Source organism: Narcine bancroftii, chromosome 10 (assembly GCF_036971445.1).
Source record: "Narcine bancroftii isolate sNarBan1 chromosome 10, sNarBan1.hap1, whole genome shotgun sequence".
NCBI classification, from domain to species: domain Eukaryota; kingdom Metazoa; phylum Chordata; class Chondrichthyes; order Torpediniformes; family Narcinidae; genus Narcine; species Narcine bancroftii.
This window is the reverse complement of record NC_091478.1, coordinates 8,581,080-8,598,789: the sequence shown is the minus strand read 5'-3', so window position 1 is coordinate 8,598,789 and position 17,710 is coordinate 8,581,080. Positions and strand designations below refer to the sequence as shown.

At 40.1% G+C, this 17,710-nt stretch overlaps 1 protein-coding gene across 9 annotated transcripts in view; it reads right to left on the bottom strand.

Moving 5' to 3' along the window:
- LOC138744119 (C-terminal-binding protein 2) overlaps nt 1–17,710 on the bottom strand; it is a 202,761-nt gene that overhangs the window by 79,397 nt on the left and 105,654 nt on the right. Inside the window, exon 1 of one of the 9 annotated variants that reach the window (XM_069899718.1) lies at nt 6,919–7,058. The exons of 7 other annotated variants lie outside the window; for them this stretch is intronic. In XM_069899718.1, coding sequence (XP_069755819.1) covers nt 6,919–6,943 — 25 coding nt within the window. In that variant the 5' untranslated portion in view covers nt 6,944–7,058. Of the gene's footprint in view, nt 1–6,129; nt 6,321–6,918; nt 7,059–17,710 lie in introns of those variants that run through there. One more of the 9 variants, XM_069899715.1, reaches the window with a different exon arrangement.

Genomic DNA, 17,710 nt, shown 5'->3' with positions numbered 1-17,710 from the left:
TGTGGAGCTAAATTCAAATCTAACTATACGTCGGAAAAGGAATGCAATATCCAAGTAATGTATCAATAATTGACTCTTGATATGAAATTTTGACCTGTAATGCATGGGAAGTCTAAATGGAAAGAGGTTGTTTTTTTTTAAAAAGAAGAAATCTATTCCATCGTCCTGGTTTCATTAGAAGATCTTTTAAGTCCTCTGTATTGGTGAAAATTCCAAGAGCCCAACACAAACAATACACAAATGTGCTAGAGTAACTCATCAGGTCATGGGAAGCAATAGGCAGTCAGCGTTTCAGGCCTGAGCCCCTTCTTCAGGAATGCCAAGATCAGGAAAATGCCCAACAAGGAGGTTGGGGAGGGGAAGGAGGTGGAGAGGAGCACAGCCTAGCACAGGTGATAGGTGAATGCAAATGGTAGGGGGAAGGAAAGTGAAGCTGAGGTGATGGGTGGAGGGTGCAGAGGGCTGAGAAAGATGCTCTGTGATAGGAAGGAAGGAAGGGAAAGGGATGGGAAGTTGGAGGAAGGAAGGTGTGGGTGATGAGCTGGGAAAAGAGAAGGAAAAATACCTTGTATTCTGTCTTGGCAGCTTCTGATCAAACAGCATCAATATTGATCTCCAATTTCTGGTAACCTCTGGCTTCATTCCTTTCAACCCATCGCTGGTGTCGGGGGGCATTCGCAGGCAATGCCCCTCCAAATGAGTTATTGTACCCCCCCCCCCATCCACCCACTCGCAGGCCAAGCCCATGGTGCAAAATTTTGCTTTTTATTAATTATTTTTTATTTATCATATTAAAAGTAACCTTTTCGCTAAATGAAATAAAACAGAAATAAGAAAATTACACACACGTGACTACAGAAAGAAAGTTATGTTGGTAATGCGTTGAACATGAATGCACATGTAATGTCATAACAGAAGTTGCGTCAGGATTGCAAGCAGTGTGCGTGCCATGTTTAGACTTGAATAAAGTGCACTTACCATTCGTCCATTGTGAATTGATTCTTAAAGACACATACACAACAGAAATAGATGGATAAGAAAATGGCTAGACTTATCTGCTTCTTCAAGGTCTCCTACAGAACCATCAATGGAAGAGGGAACAAATGAACTTGCGCCCAGCATGACCACCTCTGAAAAGAAAGAGCCTCTTTCTGCAAGTAGCATGATGCACCTGCTAAAGTAAGTGCTCGGTGTGGAAGACAATCCATAGCCATAGATTAACCCGGGACTGACCAACCCAACCAAATTGTCTTCCAACAGTACCCTGCCAGCATTTGCAGTGGTAGGAAGGGTTCATTTATCTCTGCTTGGTATCACAACCGACACTGGCTTGAATACGGTATCAAGGCTGATCCAACATCTTGTTTTTGCTGTCGGCTGTCTAGCACCACTCGGAAGTCTCGGACACTGGATGCCTTTGTGAATGTGGGCTTTTGTGATTGGAAATTACGATGAGTGTAGTAAACTTGCCAATACTGCATTTCACAATTATTGGTTTATAGGCATTGTGTTTCTGAACAAGCAAGTTATTGCACACCGTTCTTGCCCTGTTGGACCCACCAAGCAAGCTTCTACAGAAAGAGGACACTGACTTGATGACAAGTTTAAATATCGTGGCTAATGCAACAGCTTGTGTACGGAAACTCCGTTGTGACGAGGACTTTAATAAGGTGTAGGACATGGCCATGGCTGCCAGCCCATCACTGAAACCCGCGATTACCAAACATAGATGTAAAGGAAACATGATTATGGATGATAATGTCATTATGAGAACTACAGGGCACAGGGATGATGACAAAAGAAAACTTCAGAAACTGTATTACAACACTATTGATTCAGTGCTTGGAGAGATAGATCACAGATTCAGCGAGTGCAATTCACAGTTGGCTAGTGCACTTGTTGCACTGAATTCAGAAAGTGATACATTTCTTGATATAAAGGCTGTGAAGTATATTATGGACCTGTCACAATCGCTTATAATTGAGACGGAGTACAACGTAGCTAAATAGTTTTCAGCTCACAAAAACAATCACAGCCAATCGAGGGGGAATGAACTATTCAGCACATCCTCCCAAAGTACCACACACATCTGCTTTACCTCATCCCTTTATCTTCTTTCGTTCTCTTTCCCCTGCCTGTCATCTGCAGTATATTTCCTCTGATCACAGAGCATCTTTCTCAGGCCAATGCCTCACCCCCATCACTTCTTAGCTGGTTTTGTTTCTTTCTCTTTCCATTGGCATTCACCTATTACCTCTAAACCTATGTTCCCTCTTCCACCCCACACCATCTCCCCATTCTTATTTCAAACATTTTCCCGATCTTAGCATTCTTGAAGAATGGCTCAGCCTGAAATGCTGAGCTCCTCCAGCACTTTTGCAGACAATGAATGTTGTAAACTTGCCAATACTGCATTTCACAAGGACTGGTTTATAGGCATTGTGTTACTGAACAAGCAAGTTTTTCCACAGAAGGTGCTCAAACTGCACTTACTGTTCAGACACTGATTTGAAAATATAACATGGCTCTGATAAAAATTCAGCACATCTTAGTTATAATCTGCTTTATTTCAACTCTGCCCCAGAATTCCAGAAAAAATTTGCAGGCAAGAGAATATTCTCAATTTGCATCTTCACAACACCTCTGTTGTTATAGATGACTAGTTGCTGTCCTACCAACAGATTGCATTGTGTTCCAGGAAATATTTGATCATCACTCTCTGCCGTTACAGTGACCGCTCAATACTTTATCTAGTATTAACAGAGCTGCTCACAAACTGCATCCCAATTCTTTTCTTAAAATTTGATCTCAACATCCCTGGGAATGCTGAACTTTCTGCTCATTTATAAATAATTTTCAGAAAAGCAAGCCCCATCAAGATACAACCCTGAACAATATGAACTAATTAAATAAAGTTTAAATCAGCAATATGAGGTGGTTGGTTGAGGGAATTCAACATGATTACTATCTTTTGTTGTATGTATTGCAGTGGAAGTTCAAAAGGCTAACCAGTTGGAAATTGTGGGAGACAAAAGAAACTGCAGATGCCAGAATTTGGAGCAATAACAAACTGCTGGGGGAACTCGGTGAGTCAGGCTGCATCTGTGGAGGAAAAGAGACAGTCGGCATTTTGGGTTGTGGCCCTGGATCATGCCATATTCCAACTTTTCTGAATTAGTCTGATTCCATCTTGCCAAAAATCCAGACGTCGTTTGCAAATTGTACAAGTTTAGGGTACAAAATTAATTCAAAAAGTGCTGTGGCCAAAAATAAAAACATGTTAAAAAGACATACAGATTTGCAAGCTGTCAGTTAATTATTCTCACCATCAATTTATTTTGCTGAAATAACTCAACAAATTCTCCAGATCTGTGTATGTACCGGATGCTTTGTTTGCCTGACGTGTCAGATTAAGTTGCCCCAATCCTGAATGTCAGATAAATGAGACAGCTCACAGGATAATACAACAAGGAAGAGTGACAAATGATGGCAGCTAACTAAGTAAAAAGGATATTGCAAATTGCTGTTATTTACAACCTATTTAGTGCAGTGAGATAAAATAAGGACTTAGATATTTTCATGTAAATACCAGAAATTAACATACTCTTTCTTAATTATATTTTCCTCTCTCCTCACTTTGTCTTGGTTGCTGGTAAAAGATTTCGCTAATTACCCAGACTTTAGGTGTTGATTGGGCATCGAGCACCCCAATAAAATGTTCTAAATTCCACAAAATGTTCTTTTTCTGCTCATGACTGTACAGATTTCAAGAGAAATCCAGAAAATTTCTTCCCACTTATCCAACTATGCTGAGGCCAGTTAAAGTGGTATTGTTTGAAATGTTCCCACTGGTGCACTTGCAATAAATACTGAACCATCAATCTCCAAACATGCAAGGTCCAATCCATATTGATCTAACAATGTCCTCGTGGGAAGGACATCCACCATTCTTCTCCAACTAAGCTTACATATGATTGCAGTTTTGAAAGTATGATTGTCAGTCCTCTAAGAATAAACTCAAATTACATTTCAGCATGGTTTACCTTAGGATAATTCTACTTGCTTCTAGCTGGAACCATCTAAATGCACTTTCAGTTGGGATGCACCCAACTAATGAAGTATCAAGATTCACCACGTAGTTTTGGATACAAAAGTTGGAATGCCAAGTTAATCAAAGATTTACCAAATGCACATTTATCTGTCTAAAGGTTAATCACTGATATTGCTGTAAGTAAGTGAACATCATAATAATAAAATTCAACATTCGCAAAAGTGAAATAACTCTCAGTGAAAACATATCGCTAGTTTCAAATTGCAGAAACAAGATTTTAGGGGTTGACAGAATTATGGCTTTAAGATCCTTTAGTGAGTGTGAACATAAAGGGAGAATGTTATTTTTGAAGATAAACATGAGAGTATAATAAAAATGTGTGATTGGGGAAAGTTTGGCCTTTGATACATAACAGTCAATCAATGGCAGGTGTTAAATGAATGCCTGGGGACCAACCCCAAGTCTTCAGTCAACCTTGGTCTTGTTCCAGAGATCCATTGGATATGCGGATCATCAATGAATGGTGTGCCATGAAATTCACTTCACCTTGTTTAGTTAGCTTGCTTTTCTTTAAAGTAAAAAGAGAGGCCTACTTCAGAATTGGTGTGATTGATTTCGATTGTTGCCTGTGCAATACAATATTGAAGTCAGAAATTTCCCTCTGTGGCAGTTTGACTTAGGCACTTACTCAGGCTTCAAGGTGACTTACCTCCTCTCTGGTTCTGGGGTTCTCAGGTGGCTAATTAAGCCAGTGTAGGATCTGCTGCAGAGGGCACAGCAGGATGGACAGCTTCTTGGGCGGGGGTATACTCCCTCAGCTGTGTTTCTTTGTACCCATTCTTTCACATGCTTCAGTGACACTGAGTCAAAGATTAGTTGGAGTTTGGCCATTGAGTGTGTGCATGAACTAACATCTTGCTTACCATGAAAACCAAGGTTGGAGAAACATTGGTTCCAGAGTGGAGGCGACAAAGGTCAAATTGCTTTGCATTAATTCTGCAACAGGAAGCTTTTTATAGGCAAGATGAAAAACCTAGGTACAGGGTCGAGGCAACTTGCTTGACGTTATTACCGCGCAAGCAACCCAGATTCTAATCCGGTGCTGTTAGTAAAGAGTTTGACGTTCCCCTATGACATGGGGGTTTCCTCCAGGTGCTCTGTTTTCTTCCAACCCTACACCATGTCCAGGGTTTGTAGGTTAATTGGTGAATTTGGATGATATTGGAGCATGGTCCAGAAGGGTCTGTTACTGTGCTGTATCCCTAATTTAAAAAAAAAATTGGAATATCTGAATTCTCAGTACAGTTTAAAAATTTGTATACAACACTAAATTGAGGTCTTTAATCAAAAGGGAAAGTTCAGAGAAAATCAATAAACTACGTTATGTATGTAAATAGTAGATGAATTTGAATTTGTAAAACGTCAAATTTTTTGATAACTCTGGAGGAAGATATTGCTACTTGGATGGTGCGAGTTATGGGGTTATTTTCATGTTGACTGTTTGTACCTTTTTCACAATAGGCCCATTTATTCACATTTGCCTAAATATAGCAGAGCAAAAGATCTATCTCAGGACTCGATAGCAAGGGCTTACTGCCTCCAAGAAACCACCTCTCAGTATGATTTACAATTAAAGGGTTCCTGGTACTCTACTTTGATGGTCTTTCAAACTTTTAATGACTTAATTATCATTAACTGCATCAATGATTAGATTTTTTTTTATCTACATACTGTGCTTTAACTATTGTAGACAATTCCCATTTAAGATTTAATAACCACATCAGATTGAAAAATGCAAACAGAGAATAGACAGGAATAGGATTGGGACACTGCACAACAAAAATAAATGCATGAGGAAAGATAAATATTTGTCAGAGAAAGTTCTCACTCAGGGTGAAGGTAAACAGGTTTCTCCACACACATGGTGACCAACCGCACGAATGTATAGGATTGTGTTCATCTCTTTCTTAGCCTTCTGTCTCTAAAAATCTCCCCTCCCTCTCATCCCATTCCACCCTTCTCTCCCAGCTTCCCAAACAACATCCCACCAACTTTTCAGCTAAGTGCCACTCACTCACAATTGGAGACGGCTGCACAAAACATTCTGCTGAAGGAACCTAATGGGTCAAACAGCATCAGTGGAAGGAAAAGAATTGCCAATGTTTTGGGTTTGAACCCTTCATTAAGACTCAGTGCAGAGGGGAGATAGACCAGTAAAATGACAACAGCTGGGCACAGTTTGGCAGGAGCTGGGGGGTTGGTGAACCAGGGAGGGGAGAAGGTGAACAGAGATTGGCAGGTGTCAGAGAGAGAGGAAGATGAGTCATAATGGAGTAGAGTGGGTGATAAGTGGTGACAAAGACTGCCAGTGCTGGAATTTGTTATGAGGTGACAATGGTGGCATATTGAAAGCTGTTGGGGAGAGGTGAAGGGCAAATGGGATCACATGGAACCCGGGGGGGGGGGGGGGGTGGAATCCTGTCATGGAAATGAGGATATAACCAGATAGGGAGGGGATGAGAATGGCTGGGGGCTGGGGGCTGGGGGGGGGAGAAAGGGGAGGGGACTGAATGGGGTGGGGGCAGGGAAAAGAAAGGAAGTAGATTGGATGAAGACAGGGGGGACTCATTACCTGAAATTGGAAAAAAAATAATGTTCAAACCATTGGGCTGAACACTGCCCAACTGGAATATGAGCTGTTGTTCCTCTAATGTACATTAGGCTGCACTCAAGCAGCAGAGAAGGTCCAGAACAGAGAGGTCAGTGTGGGAAGTTGAAATGACAGGCAACTGAGAGTTCAGGATGGCCATTGTGGGTGCAGCACAGACACTTGGCAAAATGGTCCCCAAGATTTTACTTAGTCTCACTGAAGTAGAGAAAGCTGTTTGCCATCTGAAGGCCTCCATTCTAGTTGCCAATTTCTGTGGCCTGGTATAAATGACCCTTGTTGTACAGGTGCTCCAGGGATCAGTGTGAGGCCAGCAAGCAGGCATCTGCTGTGGACTTGTTTTTGCGGTATACAAACTGGAGTAATAACAATTTCTGGCATTATTTGTGGTCATAATGACATAATTAATGTGCTGCAATATTCATCCTCACTTCACCGACAGAAACTGAAGCAGTAAGGTACAACCTATGACATAAGCTTTTAACTCTCAGTCGACCCAGCAGCAAATTCAACAGCTGTTGGGAGATAGCAGACCACCATAAGAAACGGAAAGTTGCAGTAGTAAGAGATTGTAACTTTCAGCACATTGAATGGGACTCCTATACTGTAAAAGGACTGGATGGCTTGGAGTTTGTCAAATGTGTACAGAAAATTTTTCTAAATCAATATGTAGAGGTACCAATGAGAGAGGATGCAAAACTTGAGCTCCTATTAGGAAACCAGCAGGCCAGGTGGCAAAAATCTGTGCAGACGAGCATTTTGGGTCCAGTGACCATAAAGTCATTAGTTTCAAATTACTTATGGATAAGGATAGGTCTGGTCCATGAGTTGAGGTTCTAAATTTGAGAAAGGCCGATTTTGTGGAAATGAGAAAGGATCTCAGAGGGGTTGATTGGAATAAGCTGTTTTCTGGCAAGGATATGTCCGGCATGTGGAAGGCATTCAAAGGTGAGATTTTGACGAAATCTTGGTTTTCAGGGGATATTGGTCATATGATTAAGAAGAAGAGGTGTATAACCGGTCAGTATATGCAGCAAGGAGCAAATGAGGTACTTGCAGAATATAGAAAATCTATGAGAAAACTAAAGAAGGAAATCCAGAAGGCAAAAAGAAGGCATGAGAGTGCTTTGGCAGAATGTGAAGATAAACCTGAAGGGATTCTACAAGTATATGACAAGTAAGAGAAAAAATTGCTCCCCTAGAAGATCAGAGTGGTCAACTATTTGTGGAGTTTCACGAAATGGGGGAGGTCTTAAATAGTTTTTTGCATCTCAGTATTTACTCTGGCAGAGTGCATATGAATGGAAGGGAAACAAACTGAAGTGTCATGAAACATATGAAGATTAAGGAGGAGGAGGTGATTGCTGCCTTACAGCAAATAAAGGTAGACAAATCCCCTGGGCTGGATATGATATTCCCTCGGACCTTTAGGGAGACAAGTGTTAACACAGGGGCTCTGACGGATATATTCAAAATGCTGGAGGATTGGCTCATGTTGTCCCACTGTTAAAGAAAGGCTCCAAAAGTAACTATAGGTCAGTGAACCTGACATCAGTAGTAGGTAAATTATTGGAAGGAGCTCTGAGAGAGAGGATATATAGATATTTGGACAGCTATGGGTTGATTAAGAACAGAGAACATGGCTTTGTGCGTGGTAGATCGCGTTTAACAAATCTTGTAGTTTTTTTCAAGGAAGTTACCATTAAGGTAGAAAAAGGAAAGGCTGTGGATGTTGCCTAGATGAGCTTTAGTAAGGCCTTTGACAAGGCCCCACATGGAAGGTTATTAGTTCAGAAGGTTAAGGCATTAGGTATACATAGAGGGTTTGCAAACTGGATTCAAAATTGGCTGTGTGGGGGAAAAAAAGAGAAGAGTAGCGGATGATGGCTTCTCAGATTGGAGGCCTGTGATGAGTGGTGCGCCTCAGGGATTTATTTGTGTTGTGATCATTGTTTTTGTTTTCTATAATCAATGATCTGGAAGATAACATGGTAAATTGGATCAGCAGGTTTGATAATGACACAAAGATAGGAGACGTAGTGGACAGTGAGGAAGATTTTCAAAGCTTGCAGAGGGATCTGGGCCAATAAATGGATGATGGAGTTTAATGCAGACAAGTGTGAGGTATTGCATTTTGGAAGAGCAAATCAAGGAAGGACATACACTGTAAATGGTAGGGTACTGAGGAGTTCAGAGGAGCAGAGAGACCTGGGGATGCAGATACATTGTTCCCTGAAGATGGTGTTGCAGGTGGACAGAGTTGGAAAGAAAGCTTTTGGTATCTTGGCCTTTATAAATCAAAGTATTGAGTACAGGAGTTGGGATGTTATGAGAGGCCAAATTTGGAATATTTTGTGCAGTTCTGGTTGCTTAGCTACAGAAAGGATATCAGTAAGACTGAAAGAGTGCAGAGAAGATTTACTAGGATGTTGCCAGGTCTTCAGGAATTGAGTTACAGGAAAAGATTAAACAAGTTAGGAGTTTATTCCTTGGAATGAAGAAGAATAAAGGGAGATTTGATAGAGAGTTACAAAATTATGAAGGGTATAGACAGAGTAAATGCAAGTAGGCTCTTTCCACTGAGATTAGAAGAAATAAATAGAGGACATCGTTTTCGGGTGAAAGGGAAAAGGTTTAGGGGGAACATTAGGGGAAACTTCATTCAGAGAGTGGTGGGAGTGTGAAATGAGCTGCCATCTGATGTGGTGGGTTTTAAGATGGATGGAGAGGTCTGGAGGGTTATGGAATGGAAGCAGGTTATTGGGACTAGCTGAACAATGGTCAGCATAGACTAGAAGGTCTGAATGGCCTGTTTTCTGTGCTGTAGTGTTCGATGGTTCTATATTGGCAAGGAGATGTGAATAAAATGGACTTCATAGACATTCAGTATGCTTCTGGCTGCTTGTATTTTTAATGCTTTGCATATTTCACACATCATTGCTGGGCTGCATAGCGTTAATTACAGTTGTGCAGGCCACTATTTATATTAGGTGATGAGCCTGTGCTTTGAAATGGCCTGAAGGCATGAAAAGCAATGGAGCCTCTCTGCACTACTGAAGTAAACATAAAAGTCTGCAGACATCATCATTGAAAGTAGATGAACCATGATGAAGGGCACAAGCCCAAAACATGGGTCTCTGCTGTTTAACCTGCTGAGTTTGTGCTTTTACTCTCTGCACTATTGTTCACACAGGCAGAGGGAGGGTAGGTGAGAGTAGCCTATCCCCTCTGCATGTTGGACTCACTCCTATCATGGGCTGGGACCTGCTTTCAAGGTGAAGGAGGCAGCAACGGCATTCTTTGCAAGTAGCTGTCATTGGGAACCACACCATTTGCAATTTAACCAGTGATCAGTAATCTGAGCCCACCCACACCCCCAAACCTCCATTTACCCCCCCCCACCCCCACCCCCATGCCCATGCCCATTAAGATGTGAAAACATTCCTGGACAGAGTGGGTGAAGGGAGGGGAGAGGGTTGTCACATGCACAGACACCTCACCTGCGATGCACAGACAGGAAACTCTTGACAATCACCAAAGGGCAATTACGATTCAAGCTCTCATCATCCCCAGCCTGTTTTTGACTCCTTCCATCTCCTAGTTTTCCTGCATCAACCAGTTTTCTATCTCCCACCATCTGCTGCTAAACAGCATCACGCCAAAAGCCATTTAGATGAAATAATCAGAAAAATATCAAATGTTCTTGTCTGATGATTTTTATTTGAAAGCTCAATTCAGCCAATATCTTGAGACTTCATGCTCATACCCAACAGCTTCTGACCTGAGAGGCAGTCACAGAAAATCCAGTCCCTGGTGTTAGCTTTAATCTTCCTTTCTTGCACACATTCCAGATGGTAAATTTGTTGAAAGATGATATAAAAATCCTCATCCTGAGTTACAGGCCTTGAATCTAAAACAATGAATGACTCTCTGCTAATTGCAATATGCAGCCTCTCATTAAACAATGAGGTCATTTTTGGAACATATGACAAACAAGGGTCGGCTCAAAAAAATTAAATTCATTTACGCTCAAATGTTGCCGTGGCTTTTCAATTCAATATCCTGAATGCCATGTAATAGCATTTTCTTTAAAAATACATTCTACATTAATATATTAAATGTTGCATTATCTAAGGGGCCTTCTGTATTAAAATTGAAATACAATTTCATCACAATTTGGAAGTTTATTTTAGGCCTTTTGTTGTTTGCTAAAAATTGGCAAGAGCCAGACTGGCAAAGAGAAGTGCCAACATATTGAAACTGTTCCTTTGTTGTGTATTCACAAGTCTATTATCAATAACATCCTTATTTTTGAAGGCTTGAGGGAATTGTGTAATTTATTGCTTGATGAAAAAGGAACCATTTAACATTTTCCAAAATATATAAAGCAAACCTGCAACATTGATAATTTCAATCACATATTCCAAAGTACTTTACCCATCAACCTCCCAGTTTCTGAACAGAACATTAAATGCAGGAACTCCATTATCATTGCATCTGGAGTTAAACAGACACTCCAGTAAGTTCAAAGCAAATGTCATCCTGTGGAAGTACCATGCTTCCTGTAGGTAACTCAGAGATAAGTGGTTGATAGTTGCCAAAGAAAACGTATGGGTCACAACATCACTCACTCTCAGATAAAGGAGGAATATAAAATTTCAATAACAATGGAAAACTAAACAATTATCATTAGTAAGAATCAATTAATCAGTGGTCCTAAAATTACAACAGAATTTTTCCAGTATTAATTATATATTACTTATAAATGTAAGTTGCACAACATTAATCATTCAAACACATACAGAAAGGCATAGATATTGAGTTATATCTTGATTAAATAAGTGACTACATAAGAAAAATTGTGTATCATTGTTAATTGGGTTTAGAAATTGCATGATAGATTTGAGACAGAGGCCAGAGAAAGTTCAGTAAGGAAATGTACTGGGTGTCAGAGAAAAATGGATTAAAGATGAGAGTGAGGGGCAATCAAAGAGAAAACTAAACTTGCAAACAAAGTTTGGAAACAAAGGGGGAAATTATCTTCACACTGTACTTTGAGGAAGTTCCTTTGCTTTCCATTTTAACACGAGCATTAAGTTAGCCCATCACCTCTGAATTAAACCAATGGAGTCTTGTACAAAGTATCAAGCAATCTTATCCTAATACTCAAATTGCTCAATTTCAATACCAAAGGAGTATAAAATAAGAAAAATGAAAGTGCAAAGTGAAAGCATTTTATATAAAAGATGTGCATTTCCTTTGTTGTGCATTTTGTGAATGATTTCAGATTTTAAGCTTTTCATTAATGCACTTTTATTGGGGTCAGCTTGCCATGTTTACAAGAAAACTGCAAGGAAACAGTTCTTCCAAGATATCAGGGAACAATATAATGAAACTACAGTATGTAGTGTGGCAGATTGAGGTTGAAATTAGATCACCTCTAAATTAAGTGGCAAAATGAAAGATGCAAGGGAACAGCAAAAGTAGCTGCGTGGGTGCATTAAACACATTTTCTATTCCACCTCTCAAACCCTCTCTGAAGGCATCTGCTCCAGTTCCAGATCTACAGATCTGGTATCCCACACATATAGGGATTGGTAGATGCTGGACAAGTGAAATTTCCGATTGCTTGCGATTGTGTTTTGCATGATTGGCAAACTAATGGTGAGGCGCGCCAATTTTAAACTTTTTTGCTGGTTGCTTAAATTTTTAATTTAGACATACAGCATGGTAACAGGCCATTTTGGCCCACAAGTCCATGCTGGCCAATTTACACCCCATTAACCTAGACCCCTGGTAATGTTTTGAACAGTGGGAGAAAACTCAAGCAGACATGGGGAGAAAGTACAAACTTGTGACAGACAGCATGGGACTTGAACCCCGGTCCGGTCCCGATTGCTGGCGCTGTAAAGGCGTTGAGCCAAACAAGCCACCTTGAAACTGTCGATTGCTTGAATTCCGGATAACAGGGGTTTTATTGTATTTTTGAAAGCTAATCTTCAATTTGAAGACAGATCAGATCTGACTTTCAGATCAAAGGGTGTAAACTTTGTGGATTCTGAACCTTGAGATTGGGTGGAGAGTGGTCAAGCAGAGACAAAATTTCAGAACAATACTTTTTAAAATACGCTCCTCGCATCAGAATTTTATGATATAGAAGAAGCTCTTCTAGTCCACCTTTGTCCATTATAAGAATTGAGCTGGATAGGTCAATTCTGTGGGGTGCAAAACAGAGACAACATTTCAGGTTGGTGACCCTTCATCACTTCTGGGTCTCTGACTTGAAACTATTTTGATTCTGCTTCTCTTTCCAGATGCCACCTGAAACTGCTGGGTACTAAAAGCATTTTCTGTCTTTCGTTCGTAGTTTCAATATTTACAGGATTTTTTTTGTTACATTGAGTCCATGCAGTCCTAATCTCAATAGTTCCCCTACTGTCATGCTTTCCATTCTTGTGTCTATCCAGCTCTCTTTCGTAGGCCTGCATTGAACCTGTTTTACCACTTTAACTGGGAGAATGGCAGACTTTAATTATTTTAAGTAGAAAGAGTTTTCCACATCTCCTCCTCATACCTTTTAACCAAACCTTTATATACAACCACCCTCCTTCCACTTCTTTAACTATGTGCTAATGGAAGTTGACTCCCACTCTTCTTGCTCAACTGAAAGTCAAAATCTTAGACATTTTGATCAAATCTCCTCTCTAAACTTTTGCTTTAGAAGAATCAAGTCAATGTCTCTGGTCTAACTTCATAGCTAAAATCCATCATCCCTGGGGCCATTTGAGTAAAAACACCTTGCACAGTACTTGTTTACCTTGTATGAGGATAAAAAAAAAGATATCAATGAAAATCCTCTTACTTTAGGTTCTATGCACAGGCAAAGATATTGGCTTGCTTGTGCTTCCAATTACCTCCACATCTTATCCTTGACTCTGATCTAATCTTGAGCCCAAAGCTTTCTCAACAAACCCCCATCACATACTTATATCCTTCCCTTCATGAATGCTGCAAGACTGGCTGAGTTCCTCCAGCATCTCTGTGTTTTGACTAAAATCACAGCGTCTGCAGACTTTTGTGTTCCACTCCCTCCAGCATAACCCTCCCTGCAACTTTCAACCTACCAGACCTCTTGTATTTGTCTACCTTTTCCCTAGTAGAGAAAGTAGGATAAAGGCAGTTTACACAGGCTTTTGGGCCCCTGCAACAGAAAGCCCCAAACCTGGCACTGCAGAATTTATAGACCTAGGGCAGAAGCCTGGGAAAAAATTTGGAAGTGAGATCTGGGGGTAAATGCAGGGGAGGGGACTGAAGGGTTGACTAGATTAGGAATGGAAGATTATGTGCCATTGTGTGTCATAAAATAAGAATCAGGAAAAGGATCAAGGGGAGGGTGCTCGAGTATTGCAGAAGTTATCAATAATTATTAAAAATTAAAAGGAAGTACCAATCTGAAAGAAAATAGAAGTTCTGGACTCCTTAGCTGCAGCTCTGGTAAGATTTGGCCTTAAGTAACACCGAAATGAGTCTCAGCCTTCAATATTGAAGATTCATTCAAGTGACAACACATGCATTGTATGCTCCTTTTGAGCACATGGGCACTGGTTTCTGTCCAAATGCACATAATTGCATGGGTGTCCCTGACAATAAATGCAGAAGTGTGCTACATCACACAAAAAAATGTTGCACCACACTTTACAATTTTTTGGTTCAAATTCCTTGCAAAAGCACTCCCAATGTTTTCATTGAGCACTTGTGAACCTGTTTCTTCTTTTCGAGAAAACAGATTGCCTGATCCATGTGTCCATCTCCTTTCAGACTACTACCAAACAACTGATTTGCAAATGGAAGATTTTTTTCCCCCAAGACAGAACAAGCAGGCTTTTGTTCAGAAGAAGATAACATCTGTGACTGTGCCAACAATGTACTTCCACCCTTCCCCCTTCTACTTCAAGGCAGAACTGTATATATAAGGAAGTTAACTTATAAACTTTTCTTGGTCAAACATATCACTGACAAATTCATAAATAAAACTCCAAAATCAATATAGTTACATCAGTATTCTTGACTCCTACACTCCTTAGTTCTTGTTTTTGATTCTTGTGTTAATGAATAAACAATCACCAAAGAAAATAGTGTGGGAATTACTCCTTGCATTCACTTATAAAACCTAGTGCATTTATTTGAAAGACAATCTCTTGAAATGCTATTAAAAATAATCATTAACCTTTTTACCTTAAATGCATTTGCTCCCTATTAAATTGCACAATATCACGCTGAAACGTTAAGGGATCATAACATTCATAAGCTAACATTACAAATCATAATTTTTCAACACATATTAAATGGAACAAATTTTAGAGACGGCAAATTTAACCATACTATGTATGATGCTTGGATATCTTACTAAAGACACAGTGTTGTATGTGTTAGAAATAAGTAAATAGGTGCACTTTGGCCAGTGATGACAATTACTAAAGGTAGAATATAAACTGCAATCTGGGAAAAGCTCACCTGTGGCAAACTGTGCACATCGGGCACAAGAGTAGTGCCGTAGTAACATACAATCTCAGAGAAAAATGTACATTCTATAGAAGTGTGACAATACAATTTAAAGCATTTTATTTTCACTATTGTGACAAGCTCTGTGGTGTAGAGTTCTGTGGTTCATTCATATATTTCCAATTTTTGCCATGCTGATCATTCCCAAAAAGTTCACCATCAAACAGACATGAAAAATCCAGTCAAAATGTTTTGAGTAGATTTAGCAGAGACTGTTGATTCAATAGTGGGATGTCCTGTTCAGAAAGCAATACTAAGAGACAGTGAGGGAACCCAGGATTTTTTTTCCACATAGAAAATTCTGTTTAGATTCAGATTCACTTCGTCATTGTCTAGTAAAACTCGCAACAAAAAATCTTAGTGTAGTTACAAAAGCTGCCTAACAATACAGTACCACACAATTAAGTACTAGAGTTTAGACGTGGTACAGTAAGTCAGGATGCAACAAGATGTTAAAATGTCCGCCATTCAGATGGAGAAAAATGCTTCCCCTAAATTCCGAGGCCGCTGTGGATTACACCCAAGTCAGGTTCAATGACTCCCCATGTACCTGATGTTATAAAGTACAACGGTGTTAGGGAGAGTATGAACTGTGCAATCACAGTTCACGGAGGCCCAGAACAAGGCAACCTCCAGTCCTCTATAAACATCACAAGGCCCAGGGTAGAGCATCTTTGAGTCCTTCAATTCCACCACAGCTCTGCAGCTCTCAGTTGCAGCCAGATGCCTTACTGGCTCTGCTGCTCCACCTTCAGTCCTCGTCCTTCAATATCAGGAACCCCAGCGATGACCTAAAGAAGTCAGAAACCTCCAGCCGCCATGACACAGGCAGCCCAACCCCTCTGCGAGACCGCAATCGGGGCTCCATTTTCTTCAGTGATCGAGACCTTCATGAACTCACAGCATCTGCATGAATTGGCTCCTGTTTGGCACTCTCCCCTGCATCACACGACTCACTGCAGTCCAATGTCCAACTTCATCGCACTAAAAGTTAAGTACGGCTCCAGTATCTATGTTTCATTTACGTGAACTGGAGCTGAGAAAAGCCACAGCAGACCTGGTCCTCACTGCCAACTTGCTTCATCCAATAGCAATACTTATTTTCAAGAAATGCTACTTTGTTAATATCAGGGGCATAAATGCTTTTGAAGAAATGTTGTTAGTATCTTGGAGACAATACCCCACAATTTCAATCCCTTTCCCTAGCTCAGTGATGTGCACTATTTTTGACTATTCTAATTGGAGCAAAACAATAGAACAGGCCTGTTGTGACATCCACCCAAAAGTGTCCAGCATGACAGGTCTTGTTCTGTTCTGTTTGGGAGCTATATTTGATGACAGAAATTATTATAAGTCAAGGCAAACACCAGCATAGGAAGGATCCCAGATTCAATCCTAAAAGCATATGAAGTCTAGATGCCTTATTATCCTTCTTAATAGTAATATAGTCACTTACTACATGGATTTGGTTCAAGTTTATTTTCTCCCAGTGCCATCTATGTTTAACATAAAAGTTCCAAACTTCAAAATATTAGACTCAAATTTCTTATGCTCATCATGGCCTAAAATCAGAAATACTGAATTTTTCATGCTACTTCCCTGGGAAGATCTGGGCCATTATTTTGTTTCATTAATTAAGGGAATGAACCCCTTCTACCATTTCCCCTGTAGACCTTCTTAACCGGTTTATTTCATTTCCAGCACCAATCCTCTTGTAGCCTTGAGTTCCAAGTTGTGTTTGTGACTGTAATTCATTAGTCCTAACTCCCATCCTCTTCAAAACATTTTTTATCTTTTTTTCTCCTGTGCAAATCCTACCATGACTGAATCCATGCTCTCCTTCACCTCTACCTTTCGATACTTTACTCCTCTTGAAACCAGCATATCCCTCCTAGAATGATCCAATATGATAGAACCCCTACTCTGCTACAAAGTAAAATATACCTTTCATTTCAATTGTTACATTCAATTTAATTACCATTGCTTCCCCTCTTGAGTCCTGATGCAGGGTCTCAACATGAAACATCAACCAACTCATTACCTACATAGAGTGTGCCTAACCTACAGCTTCCAGCATCATACAATCTTTTGTGTCTTCCTTATTTGTTAGTCCCTTCCCTATTTGGAATGCCTTTTGTTACTTTCACAGTACCCTTCCAACATTCTTTTCTATGTTTGATAAGATTACTTTCTTTTGTAATATTTGATTTATCATTTTAAATATATTTAACAATCAAAAATCATACCAAGTGCAAAATATCAAGAAAACCCCTTTGTCCACCCCCCTCCCCTCTATATAAATCCTATTAAACAGAGAAAGAATGACAAAAAAGAAACATAAAAGAAAGCATCCCATTGTCAGTGCATACAGTAAAACATATGGAGACACGATAATTCCACGGTGTTAAAATCTTTACAGTGGTCGACAG